The following is a 21,903-nucleotide window of genomic DNA, read 5'->3' on the forward strand; positions in this document are numbered from 1 at the left end:
CTGCCTGTGCAGTCCGGTGGAAGTGAGAATGGTGAGGGTTCTTTTTCTAAATTTAGATTAGCAGAGACTATTTGTTTTTCTTCTGTTAATGTGTTTTATGTTAATTTGATTATTAGGCCAGCTGAAGAACCTAGAAGGGTAGAGGAAATGTTTTCTTCCCCCACATAGACATCATACTTCATTTGTTTTCCCATATTTATTTATTTTATTTTCCCATATTTATTGAAAAGTCTTTCTTCCTTAGTGCTCTGAAGTGATGCCTTTGTTATAATCAAATGACCATCTGTTCATGGTCCTGCTTCTGGGTTCTTTGCATTATACCCAATATCCTTCTGTCTTAATTACTAGTACAAGGGTTTAATAATAGGTCTTTATTATTTATTTATTTATTATTGATTTCAGAGAGAAAGAAGGGGGGGGAGAGAGAGAGAGAGAGAGAAACATTAATGATGAGAGAAACCATTTATTAGTTGGCTTCTACACACCGCCTACTAGGGATGGAGTCCACAACCTGGACATGTGCCCTTGATTGGACCCTTCAGTCAGCATGCCAACACTCTATCTACTCAGCAATCTGGCTAGGGCTAATAATAGGTCTTTATAAAATAGTAAGAAGCTAGGAAAATTCCAGGACAAGTGTAACAGGGAAACTAGCAGTTTGCAGTAATCTAGTAAATCCTATCTTTCCTAAACCAGGGACACTTAAGGGTATTTGTCCTCCTGAACCAGAGGGTAAATAGCTTAATTCACCCTAATCAAGGAGTCAGATTACAGAAATTCAATCAAAGACCATTTGCTAACCACACCCAAGGACAGACGAATTAAGAAAATAAATCTCATTTCGGTACAGCAGTATGAAGCTGATGAACATTCTATTGATTCTGCCCTAAATGCCCAACCTTTAAAACACCCAAAAACGAAGTCCCAGTGCGCTCTCTCCCTCCAAGGAGCAAGCACTCCTGTGCTATTCATTCCCTTCCACTCTCCTCCCCCCACAGACCTGTCCCCTGACCTCTAAGGGAATTCAGGAGAATGGAAACCAGGGGAGCCATGGGCTAACTCTCTGGACCTGCCTCCGAGGCCCCCTTTTCTCTGACTTCCCAGTGACCCAGAGCAGCCCAGCCTCGGCTCTCCTGCTGCTTCTTGTATGCCCTTCCTTGTTTCTCAGTCCTAAGTATGATCTCACTGTGTTCAATAAATTTCTGCTTGCTTTTCTATACTTTGTCTCTTGATTGAAATCGTTCCCTCAAGAATCAAGGACTTTGTGTTTCCCCAGTAATAGTTTTACTTACTAGATTGCCAGTTTATTAAACTCAGGAGCCTGAACTAGTTTGGCTCAGTGGATAGAGTGTTGGCCTGTGGAATGAAGGGTCTTGGGTTCAGTTCCAGTCAAGGGCACATACTTTGGTTGCAGGTTCTATCCCTGCCCCAGTCTGGGTGCTTGTGGAAGGCAACCAATCAACGGAACATTTATAAGCCAAAGATATACCGTTCTCACTTACTTTGTTAATGACAATATGCAGTTGTGGGTGTGTGTACAAAAGGCTGTTGGCTTAGTTTGGCAATGCATCGAGTGTTCTGGATTATCAGACCTGGGCAGTAACTCCAAGAAAGCTTTGAAATTAAAACAAAAAACAACAACATATATTTTGTATTGATTTTTTAGAAAGAATGGAGAAAGACAAAAACATCCATGAGAAAGAAACATCAAGATGGATGGGCTGCCTGCTGCACCATCACCCCTAAACCCAGGATGTGCCCTGATCAGGAATCGAACCAGTGACCTTTCAGTTTTGAACTTTGTAATTTGACAACTTGGTTTTGAATTCCAGTTGGACACCTACAAGCTATATATGGTAGATTTGTCAGAGAAGATGGCAGCAGTAATTCTCCCTCTCTGTATCTACCCCTTCTTAGGCAGTCCCCTCACATATTGTAGGGCTTGGCCTTATGACCTGCTTTGGCCAAAGGGACAACAGCAAATGTGGTACAAGCTGGATTTGGAAAGTGCCTGTGCTTGCCCTCATGCAGCGTTTGTAACTCAGTCACCGTGTACAAGCTCCGCGGAATAGTGAGAGATTTCTGGCATGTTCCCATCACCCAGCTGAAGATGAACTCCTTCCACCCCCAGATACTAGGCCCCTTGGCCTTCCAGCCCCTACTGAGTCAACACAGAAAACTCACAAAATTGTGAAAAATAGATGTTTGCTGTTTTTATTTATTTTTAAATATATTTTTATTGGTTTTGGATAGGAGGGGAGAGAGAGAGATAGAAACATCAACGATTGGCTGCCTCCTGCACACCCCCTTCTGAGGATGGAGACCACAACCAGGCATGTGCCTTTGACCAGAATCGAACCTGGACACAGGCCTGTGCTCTATCCACTGAGCCAAATGGGCTAGGGCAATGTTTTCTGTTTTAAATCCTAAGTTGTTAGATGGTTTATGAGACAGCCGAAGTGTACTTACACACTGCATGATTTTAGGTGCGTTTCTTAGTCACTCTGAGTCTGTTTTCTCATCTGTATATGGAGATATTATGTAATATCTGTAATATGAATATATATATATATATATATATATATATATATATATATATATATACATATATCTGAATCTATCTATCTATCTATCTATCTATCTATCTAGTTATAGTGGTGCTGGCACAGCATAAATACTCAACATAATAAAGACAAGCTCTGCAGGCTGAAATGGTTCTACCCTCAGGCTTGGCATACTTAGTATTCTGTGAGCAATCTAGATGCTGAGAAAGCATGTGAAAGAACTGGAAGGATGGGGGAACAGTGGCCAATGCAGGAAGTTGCCTGTTCCAGGTGATAAAGGGAGGAGCAGAGAGGGGGGACTAGGCTCTTCCCTGACTCCCCTCCCAATCTGGAAATACTCTCCCCCCTGGAAATCGTTGAGGCAGGGGCAGTCAATAATTGAGCTGGCTCCTCCAGGAGCATCCTAATATATAAAAACCCTGTGTATGACACATCTGCACAGCAGGCAAGAGGGCTAAACTGCTGACCAGCCCCACCTCTATGATCAGGCCTGGAGGTAGGCTTGGAGATGCTGACTGGCATAGAAAATGACCAATCAGAACCAAATCTGGGTGAATTGTGAGGAGCCAATGGCTGCCTAGGAGGTGGAGCTTTTGATGCTGACTGGCATAGAAACGGACCAATTATTATTAGAACCTATTTTGAGTGAACTGTGAAGGCAGAACCTAAGGTGGAGTCTGAGGGGAGATTTTAAGGGCAACAGCTATTTGGTGTAAGGTGTAAGAAAGTGATTCAATTTTTTAATGACTGGTTTGGCAGTACAGTGCATATACAATAGCTGGCTATTAGTCCAGTTATAGGGATTACGTGTTTTTGTCTGCCATGAGCCCTCCTGCTGAACAAGGCTTTCCCCCACATTTATGCAATCCTATCCTATAATATATATTCTATCTATACTACTAAAAGGGTAATATGCTCATTAGACTGCGTTGACCAGCCTTCTTCCAGATGTCTAACTTCCTTTCGGACAAAGCCATGGTGGTGGGGGCTGAGGCAGAAGCAATTAGGGGCAATCAGGCCAGCAGAGGGGCAAGGTAGGGGTGATCAGGCTGGCAGGGGCGATCAGGCTGGCAGGCAGGCAGGTGAGTAGTTAGGAGCCATTCAGGATTGTGAGGGATGTCCCAGATTGGAGAGGGTGCAGGCCGGGCTGAGGAAACCCCCTCTGTGAATTTCATGCAGCAGGCCTCTAGTAGGTAAAGGACAACCCTCACAAACAAGGTGGATACCCAATTGTATCCTGGATTGCCTGGAGATCAGAATTCCTAACAGCTGATGTTAGGTAGCCCTGGCTTTGGCAAGCACTGTACATTGTTGCTCATCTCCACAGCCACTATAAAGGAAACTGCATTGCTCTCTCCATTTCACAGGGATGCTAAAGCTCAGAGATTACACTGGCGCCTAGTCCAGTCTCCTTCCAAGTCTGAAGTTTGAACCTGCCCTCTTAAGGAGCAGGGATAGAATCCTAGAGGTTGGTGTATAGAGGCACCTTGCAGATAGGTGCTGGCTGGATTCCAGGGGGTCTCGGGACTTCCTGGAGGGACCTTGGGTAAAGAAACAGGTTTACCACTGGCCTCCAAGAGAAGGAGTGAGTCACCAGCCTCAGAGTATTAGAGATTATTCAGAGGTTGGTGGGCACAGGACGTGTGTGTATGATTTAGAAGGCTAAATAAGGTGGTGACCCAGAGAGGAGTAAGGCTGAGTAAGGCAGCAGGTCAGCAAAGATAGGGAGACTGGTTAGATGAAAGAGGATTAAGAGGGATAAAATGGGTTTAAATATGAATGAGCAAGGAATAGAAGATAAGGATTTTTTATAACTGTATTGTGGCCTACCCAAAAGACCTTGCCTTTTATATGCGAACTGCCCAGTTATTACTCTTCCGAAAGAAAATCATCATTGAATGGGAACGGATCATTGATACAGAACAACAAAGGTAGAAATTAGAACTTTATTATAAATACTTATTATAAATGGATTTTGTATACTCTTTGAAATTTTTGAAACTGTAACCTATTATTTTAATGTGTTTCATTTATTATTATTCAGTCTATAAAATATAAAGAGCTTCAAACCCCCCCCCCCCCCACACACACACAAAATATGTATCTAGCAGAGGAAAAAAGTATAAATTGGCTTGAGAAAACTAAGGAATATAAAATTACCCCACCCCAAACTAAAATAAACCTAATTAAGAAATAGATTCTACAAAGCCTATTAATCCTCCAATTCAAAATAAATGACTTTCAAGGGAAAAATATTTCCATCATAGCAATTTGATGAATAAAAGCAAAGCCACTGTAATTAAGAGAAATTACATTATATGTAAGAAAAATGTGATGAAGTTTCTAGAAAATGAAAAGTAATTTCCATGTTGGAGTTATCAGGCATACTAAATACTTTAAAGATTTATTTATTTAATTTATTTGAGAGAGAGAATGAGAGAAACATCAATTTGTTGTTTTACTTATTTGTGCATTCATTGGTTGCTTCTTGTATGTGCCCTGACCAGGGATTGAACCTGAAGGTTGGCTTAGTGGGACCACACTCCAACTAACTGAGCTACCCGGCCAAGGCCTAAATACCTCTTTTCACTTGGCCTTTGTTAGAAGTGAAAGTACCTGTTTCCATGAGAAAAGTGAAAGTGCTATGAACATGAACATCATAAAGCCAAGCTCCTCATAATTTTTCAGTTTAACCTCAGGAGAATCAACTCAGGAGCTTCAAAATCCAAGGATAGACTGGTCCCAGAGCATCTCCTCCTCTGTCCTTTCTTTGCCTTGTTCCTTCTTCTCTTTTCTATGCTTACGATCCTCTTTCTTAGAGGCTACATCTCGTCTTTTTCTCTCCCTTTGATTCTTAAGCTTCTCTGTGCTGATCCTGACTGTTTCTACCTCGGTGCTGGTTTTTTGAATGCTCCTGTGTTTGTCTAAATCTGTTTCCTCACAATCTTTTTTCCTCTTATGCTCGGGCTGCTTCTCCTCTGATTTTTCTCTGCCTTCCGGGTGCCATTTTCTCTTCTGGTGCATCTGTTCATGACCGGCTTTATGGGCACTGGTACTGTTTTCTGAGAAGTGCTTATAAACTCTAGATTGTACACAGTGTGAGCTATAATTATACTCTTGATGACTAAGGTTCAGGGGTGCTGGTTTATCTGAGAAACAGTTCCTGGTGAATTGACAGTATCTCATGCTGTCATGAGCTGGTAGCCACTGAGGTGACTGGTTTTCCACTGTTTGTGAAGCACTGCATGACCTTGGGTGGGTCTGGATGGTTTGAGTTGGGAGTCTTTGATCAAACCTTCTATACCTGGGTCTGAAATCAACCTCTTCTTTGTCCCTACAGGTTTGCAAATAGTCCTCTCTCATCTGTCTGAAACAAGTCTTTGGTTCTAAGCCTCTGGCTCTCTGCACTTGGATATAATCTTCAAGTTCATCTTGAAAAGAGTCATATGTCTTCTTTGAATGCTTCATTAGGATGACAACAAGGGATTTTCTGTAAAGAAGATAAAAGAAATTTATTTTTATTAGATTATTTTATTCTGAATATATCTTTGTTCTTGAAGAGAGCTTCAAAACAGTACAAAACATAGAAGTCCAAACAAATTAAGACCTAATTCAGTATAAAAGTTAAATATCATGACTTTATATGCCAAAAAGGAACATCTGGATAGTCAAATATCTTCTAGGCTACTCACAAGGAACTTGATCTTTCTCAGAAGAGGGATGATGGGGCAGAAAGGGGCAGACATATAAGATTTTGTTGTAGGGCTAAAAATGTTAGGTATGTAGAGATGTGTGATAGGAACACATGGTGGGCAGCCTGATCTAAATTTCATGTATTTTCTATAGTTCTGATTACTTAGTTTCTGTATATTGTTTTCTCCCAAACAAAATTAAATAAACACACATACTCACGTGACTAGAATACTATAGGACTTAAAAATAAAAGGATTTTTTTAAAGTGGTTTGGGAATACTAGAAATTGGAAATTCAGCTATGAGATAAAACTCTCAGATACAGGATGCAAGGGAAAATGAGAGAACAGAGTTCCGTCTCTTCTATGTAGGGCTTGGATTTCATTCCGCTACTTCTGATTGGTGGTTAAGCATTCTAGAATGCCTTCTGGTTTGTTCTCTGGTGGGAGGGCTAAGGGAGGAAAAGGAGATGAAAGCTGAAAGGGAGTTAAATGGTGTCCAGAAAAGTTTCAGAAAAAAATTAGAGAACATATAATAGTTTTTATTTGCTTGTTTGATTTTTTTTATTTTTTGGGGGTGACAGTACTATTCCTGCCTCCCTTTCTTTACACAACCTAAAATCCTGCCTAAGTATAAATATAGCAGAGAATGTACTGACTATGAAATAACTCCTAGATATTTCTGGTGATACATTTTATCTCCAAAAATTAGCATAACCTTTACAGCTTTATTTGATTTGTAATAGCTTAAGAAAAGAAAACAACCAAGTGTTGATCAACAGGCGAATGGATAAATCAAATAAACACTAGTATCTATAAAAGCATAATATGCTAATTAGGCCAGATGGTTGAATGACCTTCTGGATGTCATTCCAGAAGAAGCTGCAGCGGCAGAGCCCAAGGCAGAGGCAGTTAAGGGCAATCAGGCAGGCAGGTGAGTGGTTAGGAATAATCAGGTAGACAGGCGAGTAGTTAGGGGTGATCAGGCAGGCAGGCGAGTGGTTAAGAGTAATCAGGTAGGCAGGCGAACAGTTAGGGGTAATCAGGCAGGCAGGTGAGTGGTTAGAGGTGACAGCAAGCAGGCAGAGGTGGGTAGTGGTGATTGGGCAGGTAGGCAGAGGTGGCTAGGAGTGATCAGGCAGGCAGGCAAGTGGTTAGGAGCCAGCAGTCTCAGGTTGTAAGAGGGATCTGGATGGCGAGAGAGTCCAGGCTGGGCTGAGGGACCTCCCTCCCACCCTCCGTGCATGAATTTTGTGCACCGGGCCTCTAGTATTCATATAATGGAATACTACCAGTGGTAAAAAGGAATTAACTATTGATACACTCAACAACATGGATGAATCTCAAAATAATTATGCTGAGTTGAAAGAAGTCTAACAAAAGAGTACTTAGATGATACCATTGACATAAAACATTAGAAAAAGCAAATTAAACTATAGTAACAATGACTTTTTTTTTTTTTAACAGTGACTGCTTTGAGATGAAGCAGGAAGAGGTGGGAGGGAATGATTATAAAGGGCATTTTTTTTGGTATGGATATGTCTACCACCTTGATTGTGTTGGTAATTTTATGAGCATATACATCTATCAAAAACCATCAAATTGTATACTTTAAATGTGTACAGCTTATTGTATATCAACTATACTTTAATAAAACTGTATTTAAAAAGCCACTAACAAGATTGAAAAGATGTTGATAATTATTGAAACTGAATTATGGGTGAAAGTGTATTCATATTACTTTACTTTCTGTTTGGAAAATTTTATACACAGTACAATATACAGATGATGAGTTATAGAATTGTACACCTGAAACCTATCATTTCATTAACCAATGTCACTCCAATAAATTCAATAAAAAAGAAAAAATAAGAAAAGGAAAAAAAAGATTTTACTTCACACTCACTAGAAATGACTAATCAAAATGACAAATCATTTAAATGACAAATGATATTAAGTTTATGGATGGAAACTTCATTCAATATTGGTGGGGATATAAAATGCTGTAGCTACTCTGGAAAACAGTTTAGGAGTTCCTCAAAATGTTAAACATACAGTTACCATATGATCCAGCAATTTCACTCTTAGATATACACCCAAGAGAATTGAAAACCTATATCCACATAAAAACTTGAATACAAATGTTCATCAGCAGCAGCCTTATTCATAACAGCTAAAAAGTAGAAACAACTCAATGTCCATTCACTGATGAATGAATACAATGGAATATTATTTATCAAAAAAAAAAAAAAGAATGAAGTACTGACATATGGTACAACATGTATGAATCTTGAAAGACATGCTAAATAAAAGAAAGGAGTCATGAAAGACCACAGATGGTGCAGAGGTCAATAAAGAGGTAAATGGAATCTTACCCTTATCAGGCTGAGAACTTGGTGGAGAAATCTGATCATATTCACCCATTAATTGCCTTCAGTTTTCTAGTATAAACTTTCCCCAAACAGTGAGACTGCAACAACTGGGAAGCTAGAAAACATGATACAAAGATTAGAAAACTAATTTTTGTCTATAACTTCACTCCTAGTTACCTGGAAACAACCAAAATATTGTTTTAAAGATTAAAACATTCAAAGTTTAGAATTATATCATCAACAAAGATCATCTGAAAATTCACAAACTCTATCTTCAATTGCTTATTTTGCTTCCTGTAAATCCGAAAGTAAAGCTCACCTTTTGAACATATATTTTACCCTGGAAAATATTTAGTTTATTTTAGAACAAAGTTGACCCCAAATTTACAACTCAAAATTTTAATATATTTAGTCTAAGAGTTTAAAAATAGTTTTGCTTCTTTTCAAATTAAAGTATCAGCTTTAGTAGAAATAATCCTATTATTTAGAAGCCCTTTATTTTCAACCTACTATATAATGTGAAATCCTTTGTGATTCAAACTATAGTACTACTCCAGATATGCCTTTTACAAAACTTATCTGTAAAAAGTTTAATTTTTGTTCAGTTATGTGGTATTTATGTCTAAAATAAAGGTAAGATATATCATATTAAAATTTAAGGTAGTACTTTTTTTTTTTTTTTTGAAGATGGTATAGCAAAGGTGGAAATTTATTGAGGAACAAGTACAGACTCCTATGTGGGAAGGGGGAAAGAGTCTCTAAGACAATATTTTTATTCTTTCTATTTTTGTTTTCAGAGAGGAAGGGAAAGGAAGAGAGAGGAACATCAATGGTGAGAGGGAATCATTTATCAGATGCCTTCCGGTACACGTGCCCCCCCCCCCCTCCGCACCCCTGCTGGGAATGGAGCCCACAACACGGGCATGCACCTCTGATCAGAATCGAACGTGGGACCCTTGAGTCCACAGGTCGGTGATCCATCCACTGAGTCAAACCAGTGAGCCAGGGCTGTACTTTTAATTTTCAACTAAATATCCTTTCATGTACCATCTCAAATCTTAATTCCCTATGTGCTTGGAAGACCATACTATTAGCTTTTTGCTCATTAGAACTTTGGTATAGAAACATTTAATAAGCCTATGATGATAAATATGATAACTAGAAGCCCAGTGCATGAAATTCGTGCATGGGTAGGGTTCCTAGGCCTGGCCGGCGATCAGGGCCAATCGGGGTCTTCCTTCTGGCTGCTGGCCGGGGCCTGCCTTCCCCAGCTGCAGGCTGGGGCGTTGTCACCCCCTTGAGGTCAGAGCACATCATAGCGAATGACTGAACTCCTGAGGGGGCACTTTGCATATTAGCCTTTTATATATATAGATATTTTTACTTAGTCCAGAAGAAACTATTCTGAAGAAGTTACTGGGTCACCAGTAGGAATCTGGACTTTATGGAAATTATCTGTAGTTCTAAATTTGAGAGGCTGGTCTAATGAATTAATATATATATTAATATATATAATATATAATATATATTAATATATATATTATTTTATATATATATTAAATTAATATATATATTTTCTTTTTTTTACAGAGAGGAAGGGAGAGGGAGAGTTAGAAACATTGACGAGAGAGAATCATCGATTAGCTGCCTCTTGCACATCTCCTACTAGGAATGTGCACAGAATCAAGGTACATGCCCTTGACTGGAATAGAACCCAGGACCTTTCAGTCCGCAGGCTGACGCTCTATCCACTGAGCCAAACCGGTTTTGGCAGAATTTTGTTTTTTTATAGAAGACCATCTTAAGAAATAGTCTATTTTAAGATAGTCACTAATTAGAGTTATACCACTAATGTGAGAATTCCATGAAGGAACCACTAACCATTGTTACCCATGGTAGGCAACTGTCCTCTACATTTGGCACAAACATGACTATAAGCAAAGCTCACTAAACAAGGATTAGACAAATCACTCACAGCTAGTCATATTCACATATTAATTTCTAGAATATTCGCTAAAAGTGTTTCTCACCACAATAAATAATCTATATCAAAGTTACTACTTACGCTTATACTTGAGGTCTATACTACTATCTAGAGTTCCTAATGGTTGACATTTATTTATGGAAGTTTACTAGTTTATAAATACAATGCAAATCATGGAACACCAAAATACATCCTTATATGGCCATTTAAATAACTGTGTTGGAACCACATAGAAAAATGTCTGGTGTATTAACTGTGTATAGATGTAGAACTCTACCTACCTACATATCTACCTATTGATCTAAAATCCAATTTTAATATAAAAACTCAACATATAGAAAAATTAAAATATATACACATGTATTGACTATATGGAGGAGTTAGAGCTGGACTGTAATCCATTCACTCCCTTTCCTGGGAGGAGGAAGGGGGCAGAAGGCAGGTGACCTCTGGACCTTGGGTAAAGAGTCAAACGACATTTGCTAGGTGGAAGGGAACTTATATCTGAACTGTTCTCAGCAAGTTGTCTCTGGCTACAGATTACCTATAATAAATAAATCCAGGATCCCTGAGGCATTTTCCATGTTTTTGACATTGCTGTTTCATTAAAGCCTCTTGATTGCATGTACCCTTGAAGTGATTAGTAAACCTTGATACTAAGAACTATTACTGATTCATCTGAGTCTGATTTGATGGTCTCATCTTGTGTGTTAGCTCAACACCCATAGAAAAAATCTGAAAAGATATACATTAAACTTAATGGAGTTTGGGAAATAGGGTTAGAAAAAGAGTATGGGAGAACATTCAACATTTTGCTCTCTGCACATGTCCGTATTGTTTAAAATTTGTTTTAATCCTACCTAAGAATATGCTTGATTTTTTAATTTTTATTTTTAGAGAGGGGAAGGAAAGGGGAGAGGAGAGAGAAATTTGTTGTTTCCTGTACCCACCCCTAACAGGGATTGAACCAGCAACCGAGGAATGTGACTTGACTGGGAATTGAACCCACAACCTTTCAGTGTACAGGACAATGATCCAACGGAGCCACACTGGCCAGGGCTGTTTAAAATTTTGCAAAGAGCCGAAACCGGTTTGGCTCAGTGGTAGAGCGTTGGTCTGCGGACTGAAAGGTCCCAGGTTCGATTCCGGTCAGGGGCATGTACGTTGGTTGCAGGGACATCCCTGGTAGGGGGTGTGCAAGAGGCAGCTGGTTGATGTTTCCCTCTCATTGACGTTTCTAGCTCTCTATCTCTCTCCCTTTCTCTCTGTAAAAAAATCAATAAAATAAAAAAATAAAATTTTGCAAAGAACATATATTACTTTGTAATTAAAAATGCTATAATAAATTTATTTAAAGGTTCTACACGAAATCTTCAAAGTAAGCTTACTTTCAATACCAGTGTATAGATTAAAAGGTTTGCTTAAAAATATTATGTTCAAGAATTATAAATCAGAAAAATATTATCAAGGATTTAATGAATAAGATATTTCTCTATAGTAAATAGTATTCCTCTAAATTATTTTTTAGTTGTTTAAAAGCATATAATGTAAATTACAGTCAGGCAAGGTAAAAAGTTTTAAAGGACTTTCAGAACTTCTCTTGAATAACTATATAATCAATTTAAATAAGATGATGTGACATGAAAAATATTTAATAACACCAGGTAAATATTGTTAACAACTAAAACTAGCACAGATGGAAAGTTTTCTGAAGACTAGTCACTTGGAAGCTCAAAATACCCTAAATTAGAACAATTTTCCTCACTATTCAACCCTGAATACCAGATTGCCTAATTCCTGAAAGTGAATGTTCTGAGAGGACAGAAAAAAAGAGGTTCTGTGGAAAGTAATCTCACAGGGTGATTGACCATGAATTCCTATCAAGGCAGGTCATGGTGGGTAGTCATGCTCCAGGCATACAACTTTTTAGAAAAAGGCTTATTTTTGTTTTAAAAAAGTCCTGACCACTGTTTTTGTGCATGAAACAATGCATTATTTCTAAGTCAGATTTTCTACCTGTGTGCCTCAAGAATTTAAAAAAATATATATATTTTATTGATTTTTTACAAAGAGGAAGGGAGAAGGATAGAGAGCTAGAAACATCAATGAGAGAGAAACTTCGATCAGCTGCCTCCTGCACACCTCCCAGTGGGAATTTGCCGGCAACCATGGTATTTGCCCTTGACTGGAATCGAACCTGGGATCCTTCAGTCCGCAGGCTGATGCTCCATCCACTGAGCCAAACCGGTCAGGGCTTCAAGAATTTTTTAAACATGCAATACTTGACTATTCAGACAGGGGTACTGACCTCTTTTCCCTTAGAATGTGAAGGGAAAAAAAAAAAAAAAAAAACCCAGAAAGAAAGAAAACAGCCAACACAACAAAAGCCTTTGGATGTGAATACTCTGTATCTCTATTTTTTTTTTTAAAGAAGCCCCCTCAGGGACCACTTTATTGATTTCAGAGAGGAAGGGGGATAGAAACATCAATGATGCGACAGAATCACTGACTGGCTGCTCTTGCACACCCCACATTGGAAATTGAACAGTAACCTCTTGGTTCACAGGTTCATGCTCAACCACTGAGCCACACCTTGAACCATAAATATCGATATATGTCATTTAGCAGAGTTGCATCTTATTTGTTATGTTGCATAATACGGTTGCTTCTGATTGGCTAATTTTTGGTATCAGAAATTCTTACAAATATAGGCACCTGATTATTTATCTTTATTAATCCTTACCTGAGGATATTTTCTCTATTCATTTTTCTTTTTCCTTTTTTAAAAAAAATATTTTTATTGATTTCAGAGAGGAAGGGGGAGAGAGATAAACATCAATGATGAGAGGGAATCACTGACTGGCTGCCCCTGGCATGTCCCCCACTGGGGATCGAGGCCGCAATGCAGGCATGTGCCCTTGACTGGAATCGACCTCAGGACCCCTCAGTCCACAGGCCGACGCTCTATCCACTGAGCCAAACCACCTAGGGCTCCATTGACTTAGAGAGTGGAAGGGAGGTAGAGACAGAGAGAGAGAAATATCGATGTGAGACTGGGGCTCGGGACTCGAGGCTGCCACTGCAGTACATACCCTTGACTGTAATTGAACCTGTGACACTTCAGTCTGAGGGCCGACACTCTATCCACTGAGAAAACTGGCCAGGACTAGGCAACTGATTTTTTAAAAATCACTTGGCCAGGCTCAGTGGTTGAGTGTTGACATATGAACCAGTCAGGGCACATGCTTGGGTTGCAGGCTCAATCCCCACTGGGGGGCATGCAGGAGGCAGCCGATCAATGATTCTCTCTCATCACTAATGTTTCTCTTTCTCCCTCTCCCTTCTGCTCTGAAATAAAAAAAACTTATTTTTTTAAAAAAGAAGTCACTTGGGAGCAAAAAGGATTGTCAATCAATCAAAATTATACCTATTTTTTGTCAGATCAGCAAAAAGTATTTTTTTTTTTTTGGTGTGCCATAGAATTTTAATAATTATACTGTGCGCCATAAAATAAAAAAAGGTTGAAAATTGCTGACCTAGATCAATACATCTTTGCAATAACCACATCTCAAGAAAGCATATCACCTTAACCATCTTGTAATTCAGTCCCTGCTTTGCTCCTCCCATGTAATTTTCCTTAGTTCCTTCCTTATTTCAAATGCATAAAAGAAATTGCAAAACTTATTCTCTGTAGCATTTGAAATCTTGCTTCCTGGCACGTTACCAGTTTGGCTCAAATAAACTCATAAAAATTCTCTATATGTTTGGACATTTTCTTGTCGACTCTGACACTAAACGCTGACACTAAAATAAGAAACATTTAGTCACCTTTTAACTCCTGCACTCACCAAGCTGTCTTTATCTCTCTTAAACAGTATCATATTCCCAAGCTCAAAATCTCAGCCATATATCTCCCTATCAAGTCCTTATTCATATCAATTCTAGCTTTATAAAGTTTTTATCAAGTCTACCTCCTAATTTTCCTTTAACATTCTTTATTTCTATTAAATTTTTATTTATTTATTTAATTAATTTTTATTTTTTTTAGAGAGTAGGAGGGGAGAGAGGAGACACACATTAACTGGTTGCTACCCACATGCAGGAATCGAGCCTGCAGTGGAGACCTATGCACCTGCCCATAATTGAACCCAGGACCATTCAGTCCAAGGGCCAATGCTCTAACTAGGGGTGTCAAACTCAATCAGAGAAGGGGCCAAAATCTAAAATCCAGCCTAAATCGCGGGCCGAATGGTTTACTGAACAGTCATAAACTGTCATTGTGATGGAAACGCAGCGGAGTGCAGTGATGACAGCGCGGTGCGGGCCACATTGCAAGGCCTGGCGGGACGGATTTGGCCCACGGGCCTTGTGTTTGACACATGAGTATCAGTGAGCCAAACTTGCGAAGGTTTATTGATTTTTAGAGAGAAACATCCATTGGAGAGCAAAACATGCATCAGCTGCCTCCTGCATGCCCCCTACCGGAATGAAACCAGAAAACTTTCTGTGCACTGGACGGTGCCCAAACAATTGAGCCATTTACCAGCTGGGCTCTCTCTTCACTTTTTCAATTCCCATAACACGACTTAGTTCAAGTTCTCCATGCTTTTGGGCTTTATTATACTTAATCACTATTAATTTAATTTTGTCTTTAAGGTAGCATGGTGGGTGCTGGGGGATAGGATAGGGAAAAAGAGTTATTTATTGATTACTGTATGCTCAACAAGGTAATAGATTATTCTATCTTTTACCTCTGCAAGGTAACTGGAATTTCCCACATTTTGAAAGTTAAGACATCAGGATACAAAGAGATTAAAATAGTTCATCACGTGTTAAATGACAGAACTGGATCTTAAACTTTGGTTTATCTTGACTCTTTCTTATCATACATGGTTGTCCCACTCGTTGAGAATTAAAAATTAGGGAAGAAGACAATTCCTAATATCAAGGAATTTACAAATTTGTAAAATTATATGCAAAGAACTACAATGCAGGATAAAAACCTGTTAAGTGCTATAAAACGTAGGATGATACAATGTCTTGCTTAGGAGATTGGGAAAGGATTTGTGGAGAATGGATTTGAATTGATCCTTAGAAGATAGGCAAAATTTAATGAAAAAATGAGTAAAGAAAAGGTATTCTGGAGGAAGGCATTAGAAAAGGAATACCCACTTTAGGTAAACAAGATATGCATGAGGCAGAGAAGGACAGTGCTATAAAGGCAGAATGGGCCAGATCACAATAGGCCTTATTTGGGCATTTACATTTAATTCTGCCACCAATAGGGGAAGAACAGACTCGAAATAGGGATAAAAGTAAGGAGGGTATGGCAGGCGAGAGATTATTGGGCTGGACCCGAATTGTGGTAGTGAGAACAGAAAAGAAGGGAAGAATTTAAGAGGCATTCTGCAAGTTGAATCAAAGGAATTTTTGATAGCTGGGGAGAGAGCAGGTAGAAGAGAGGGGAAGCACGGGCAATTCTAAGGCTTCATCCCATGGAAGTCAGAGAATAACGAAGAGGAAGGTAAGTTACTATTGCTGTTGTAATAATCCCCCAGGAGGGAGGTGGTGAGTGGAGTGGAAAAGCACAGTATTAAAAGATAAATGTGATTATGGAATAAACTCAGATTCTATCAATATCTTTCACATCTGTCCTTCCTTTTCTTTTATGTCCCATTCCTCCATGTGTTCAATTCCTCTATGTGAAACTGGGTTTAATTAACTGGGTATTTAATGTACCATGAAATTCCTTACAAAATTACAAATTAACATAGTTGGGCACTTGAATATGTGCCAAACTTCCGTGAACATGGTGGGCAACAGGGCCATTGGAGGAAAGATGGCATAGTAGTAAATCTGGGTGTTGAAAAAATCTTCCCTCAGAAAATTTTGATGCTTCCTTTTTAAATTTTATAGTTTTGCATAGTGAATATTTACTCATTACAAAGGGTATAGCATTCTACATTTTGAAGAACAGACTGTGATTATTGTGTACAGTGAAATTATCACTTCCTCTAAACTTGACACTATTTTCATTACCATTGCATTTACCTTACTTTTTTTTTAAGATCTTATATTACAGATTTCTATTGATCTTTGTAATTGCAATTTCCTAACAAAGTTGTTTTTTAATAATTTTAAAAATATAATATTTTATTGATTTTTTTTACAGAGAGGAAAGGAAAGGGATAGAGAGTTAGGAACATCGATGAGAGAGACATGGATCAGCTGCCTCCTATACACCTCCTACTGGGGATGTGCCCACAACCAAGGTACATGCCCTTGACCAGAATCGAACCTAGGACCCTTCAGTTCGCAGGCTGTCATTCTATCCACAGAGCCAAACTGGTTTTGGCTCATAACAAAGTTTTTAAAGAAAAATAAAATACTGGTTAAGTAACAAGCAACACTGTTTTCTCTTCTTGTCCATGTACTCTTGTCACTTATTTAAGGCTTTTATAAATATCTAAACTGAAAATATATTGAATCTTACTACCCCGTTTCCCGAAAATAAGACAGTGTCTTATATTAATTTTTTCTCCCAAAGTTGCGCTAGGTCTTATTTTCAGGGGATGTCTTATCTTTCCATGCGCTAGGTCTTATTTTCGGGGAAACACGGTAGTGCTTTTGTTAACCCAGGATATTTCCCCCTTGATTTTTAGAGTATAGAAAGAGGAAAGGGGTGGGGGACAGGGAGAGAGATACACACTTTGATTGGTTGTCTCCTGCATCCAACAGGTTGGGGTCTGGGTCCAACCTGCAAACCAGGTACATGCTTTTGACTGGGATGGAACCTGAGACCCTTCTGTGCCAGGGCCCATGCTCTAACCAGCCAGGGCCTATAATATATAAAATATTTACCATTTGTTAAGCATCAGTTAACTCAGTGGTCGGCAAATGGCGGCTCTCAAGCCACATGTGGCTCTTTGTTCCCTTGAGTGTGGCTCTTCCACAAAATACCACAGCCTGGGTGAGTCTATTTTTGAAGAAGTGGCTTTACGAAGAACTTTAACAAATTTGGCTCTCAAAAGAAATTTCAATCGTTGTACTAATGATATTTGGCTCTATTGACTAATGAGTTTGCAGATCACTGAGTTAACTGAAGTTACTGAAATAAATTATATTGATTTTCAAATCCTAGTTAATAATCTCAATCCTAAATCAACAGATTTCACTACTCTCTGAATGCCATCTGATGGCCATTTTTTGGCCAAAGTTCATAGTTTCTGAACAGCCAGTCTAGTACACAACCAAGATGTTGAATGATTATGAACACAAAACTATAAATCAACTCACAATTTTAAAACTGTCAAGGACCCCAGAATTTGGTTAGTTTCTCAACCTCAACAATACTGACATTTGGGTAGGAGAATCCTTGGTTGTGTCTTTGTGTGTATAGTTACCCCGTGCATTTTAGGATGTTTGCAGCATCCCCAGACTATACCAAACAGAAACCTGTAGCCTCTGCTCTCACTATACTTCCTTGCCCAGTGGTAAAAACAAAGAACGTCTCCAGACATTGCCAAAGGTCCTCTGTGGTGGAGTTTGGGGACAGGTTTACCCCTGGGTGAAAACCACCCAAATGGGCTAATCCAAGTACCCCTTTCCACAGATGACAAAACTCCAAAGAAAAGGTTAGGACTGTGAAAGTTTAAAAGTTTGGTACTTACTCCGGATCATACAGCTAGTGGAGAAACTAGCACTACAACCTATCACTAGCAGACTATTTCACTATTCTCATTATAACATCCAGCAGTATAAAAGGTTATTGCTAGCATTGTGTGAACTGGCATAATTGTCTTTAGTAATTTTGCAGGTAGTCAGACATCACACAAAAAAACTCAATCAAAATAGAAATTGCAGTCAGGCAAAAAGTTTTTTTCTCCAATAAGAAACCGTTTCTAAATCTTCCTGTGATCTGGTTATGACAGCCAAATTGAACTATAGTCTTGACATCCATAAACTGCGTAGGCTTGTTGGTGATATGCAGGATGGTATGAAAACAAAGAATTCAGATTTTATTTTTATCTCACTAGATACTAAATCTAGTCCTCCATATTGCCCTCCCTATGTAAGATACTTAATGGAACACAATCTGGTTGTTATTTCTAATTTTCATTTTTAGTGAATAAAATTTATATGAAGTGCTTACAAAATGTCTTAAAAAATTAGTATTTTAGCCGAAGCCGGTTTGGCTCAGTGGTAGAGCGTCGGTCTGCGGACTGAGGGGTCCCAGATTCAATTCCGGTCAAGGGCATGTACATTGGTTGTGGGCACATCCCCGTTGGGGGGTGTGCAAGAGGCAGCTGGCTGATGTTTCTCTCTCATCGACATTTCTAGCTCTCTATCCCTCTCCCTTCCTCTCTGTTAAAAATCAATAAAATATATTTTTAAAAAAAATTAGTATTTTAGCCCTGTCCGGTGTGGCTCAGTTGGTAGGAGCATCGTCCCATACAATGGAAGGTCACGGGTTCAATTCCCAGTCAGCACACATGCCTGGGTTTTAGGTTTGATCCCAGGCCCTGGTAGGTGTGGGAGGCAAGCCATCGCTTTCTCTCAGATTGATGTTTCTCTCTCTCTCTCTCCCCATTGCCCTCTCTAAAAATCAATGAAAATGTCTTTGGGTGAGGAAAAATAAATAAATGAATGTAATTTTACTACTTTTTTAGTCCTCCAAAGTGAAACGTGTAAAAATTATGGAAAAGCACACGAAAATGGAATATATCATGGAAGAGGGTTAAAACAAACTTATTTTTATGAGGCTATTATATTTACTGTTGTCCCTCTAGAAGGGAATTATTCAAAGGTATTCTGGCTCTCACCGTATTTCACTGTGTAGAAAAAAAGCAATATAAAACAACACAGTAAATACTAAAAGTTAATTATTAAAATGAAGATGGCTATGTTTTACTGAGATCTTCTGCAGTAAGGATCAAACTCCATCTTTACAGCCTTATTTCAGTTTGGAATAAGCTGTCAGCAAGTATAGTCTTGTAAGAATTTAAACATCTTAGATGGAAACAAGAAAAAAATAGCCTTTCACTCTGGCCAGTGTCCTGGGTGGTTAGAACGTTGGCCTGCGCTCTGAAGGGTCTCAGGTTCACTTCCTGGGGTCCAGGACTGGTACCTGGGTTGCTTCCTCTCCCTGCCTCCCCTGTGTTCCCTCCCCTCCCTGCCCCCCCCCCCCCCCCCCCAAGAGTTGAGGGAAGCAACCAATGGATGTCTCTCTCATATCCACGGTTTATTTTTTCTTTCTCTACCATTTCCTCTCCCTTCCACTCTCTGAAAAAGCAATGGAAAAAAAAAAAAAATCTCAGGTGAGGATTAAAAGAAAAAAAAAGAAAAACAAATAGCAATTCATGTTATAGGAAATGTGCTGAGAATTGTCAAAACTTTTTGGCAGGGTCACTCCTCCCAAACCCCTCCACCAAGAAACTTGCCCAAATTTTAACCCTGGTCTCAGCAGCCTAAGGTGGAATTCCTGGGATGACCTAGTCCCTTTTGAACTTGTTAGGAAAAGCTCACGACTGTCAATAAGAAATTTACTTTCTTCCAGCCAACACCTGGTGAAAGGCTCCTGATCTCTCTTTTTAATTTTTTAACTTTATTTTTATTGTTGACACTACTACAGACGAGTTCAAAGGGCTCCTGATCTCTCCTTTGAGCACTTACTAAAATGGGCATTCAATTGTGCGTCCTTCCTCTGGCCTTTGTAGATGTATGTGCGTGTGTATCTCCTACAAATTCAGGCTTGTCTTTCTCAAGGACCTGAAAGTCATTCCTTTGAAATGCAACAATCGGGGAATTCAGGCCTGAGTCCCCCCGGGGCGGTGGGAGGAAAGAATCCCAACTTCCTAATGCCAGCCAGCAGACATAGCTAAATGCACTCACACTGACCACCCCGTCACTGGTCAGTGGTCACTTCCCTGCGTCTCCCTTTTCCCTGGAAAACGCCCAGCCGCGCCTGCGCAAACCCAGCGGAGCGCAGCGCTTTCCTGCAGCCGGTGGCTTTTGCATGTAATGCCTGGCTTGGTCTTATTTGACCTGGGTAGGTACGTAGTCAAACTCAGATTCCCAGGCCTGTAAATCTTAGAAGCTTCTTTGATAAGGGGGTTACCCTAAAAAAGCCAGGGGAAACTCTAAACCCCAAACACCCCACCGCCGCCCGGCCGGGTGGGCTCGGGATGGGGCCTCCCTCGCGGACCGAAGGCTCGCAGGCGGGAGGTCGGTCGGTCGGGGCGGCGCAGGAGGCAACTAATGGACACATCGATGTCTCTCTCCCTTCCACGTTCTCTAAAAATCACCGGCGAGCATGCCCTCGTGTGAGGATTAACAAAAACACCCTACTCCCCATCCCTCTCTGCACTCCTCCCTAGCGACCCTCCGGGGCGGCCTCCGTGTCCCAGGGAGGTTCCTCCCGTCCAGGTCTCGGCCTTTCATCCGTTGATCTGTGCGCTCAACCTAGGGCTCCTCCTCGGTGCGCCTCCTCCGGGCGCTCCGGGCCCACGGCCTCCCGGGCCGCCTCTCACGCACACCTCGGCCTCCTCGGCGGCCCGTCTGCTCCGCGCTCCGCGGCGGCCCCGGCGCCCTCTCCGGGCGGCGGGCGTGGGGAGCGGAAGGACTCGGGCCGCCGGGTCGGCCATGTTGCCCCCTCCGGGCGCGCCCGGCCTCCTCGGGCCGCGGAGTCGCGGGGCTGAAGGCGGGGCCGCCCCCGCCGCCGGGGCGGGCACTCACCTTCTTGTGAGGCAGGGGCGGGCGTCTACTACTACCGTCCCCCTCCCCGCCAACCGCCGGCCGGGGCACAGGCCGAGGTGGAGGTGGCGTTGAGGCAGGGACAACCGCTGCCACCACCGCCGCCTCCGCCGCCGAGCAGGCGGGGGAGGAGGAGGAGGAGGCGGAGACCGGGGTTCCGGAGGGGAAGTCGCCGCCACCAGCGGCGGCTGACTGGCCGGCGCCGACGCCATGACGGCGGGGGCGCGCTACTGCAACTGCGCAGCTCGCCCCGCCCACACGGCCCTTCGCCCCGCCCCTTCGCCCGCCTTCCTGGGGCTCAGCTCCAGTTTCACTCAACTCCCTTATTGCTTTGCAGACCCTCCACCTTCCCTTGGCAGAGGAGAAGCTTGCGGGGCCTCCAGTCTTTCAGAGCGAATCTAAAGTTTAAACCCACCTAAAATAAAATAAAAGTCTGGAATCTACGGGTTCTACTCCAGAGCATCTGAAAACTAGATCATCTCCTACTTAATCTTTCTCTTTCTTTGCAGGGGCCTTTAGTACATAGAGTAGGTATAACAA

At 40.8% G+C, this 21,903-nt stretch overlaps 1 protein-coding gene across 2 annotated transcripts; it reads right to left on the reverse strand.

The window, feature by feature from the left end:
• Positions 1 to 4,495: 4,495 nt before the first annotated feature.
• Positions 4,496 to 21,552, reverse strand: KRCC1 (lysine rich coiled-coil 1). 2 transcript variants are annotated; one of them, XM_036435963.2, is made up of 3 exons: positions 21,346 to 21,483; positions 8,631 to 8,742; positions 4,496 to 6,054 (listed from the first exon to the last, which is right to left on the reverse strand). In XM_036435963.2, the coding sequence occupies exon 3, from the start codon at positions 6,030 to 6,032 to the stop codon at positions 5,283 to 5,285; it is 750 nt and encodes a 249-aa protein (XP_036291856.1). In that variant the 5' UTR covers positions 6,033 to 6,054; positions 8,631 to 8,742; positions 21,346 to 21,483; the 3' UTR covers positions 4,496 to 5,282. The 2 variants fall into 2 exon arrangements, with proteins under 2 accessions (XP_036291856.1, XP_036291855.1); XM_036435962.2 differs by lacking the exon at positions 8,631 to 8,742 and having other exon boundaries at positions 21,346 to 21,552.
• Between the last annotated feature and the right edge of the window lie 351 nt (positions 21,553 to 21,903).

The sequence above is a fragment of the Pipistrellus kuhlii genome, unplaced genomic scaffold (genome assembly GCF_014108245.1).
Source record: "Pipistrellus kuhlii isolate mPipKuh1 unplaced genomic scaffold, mPipKuh1.p scaffold_m20_p_13, whole genome shotgun sequence".
Classification (NCBI taxonomy): Eukaryota; Metazoa; Chordata; class Mammalia; order Chiroptera; family Vespertilionidae; genus Pipistrellus; species Pipistrellus kuhlii.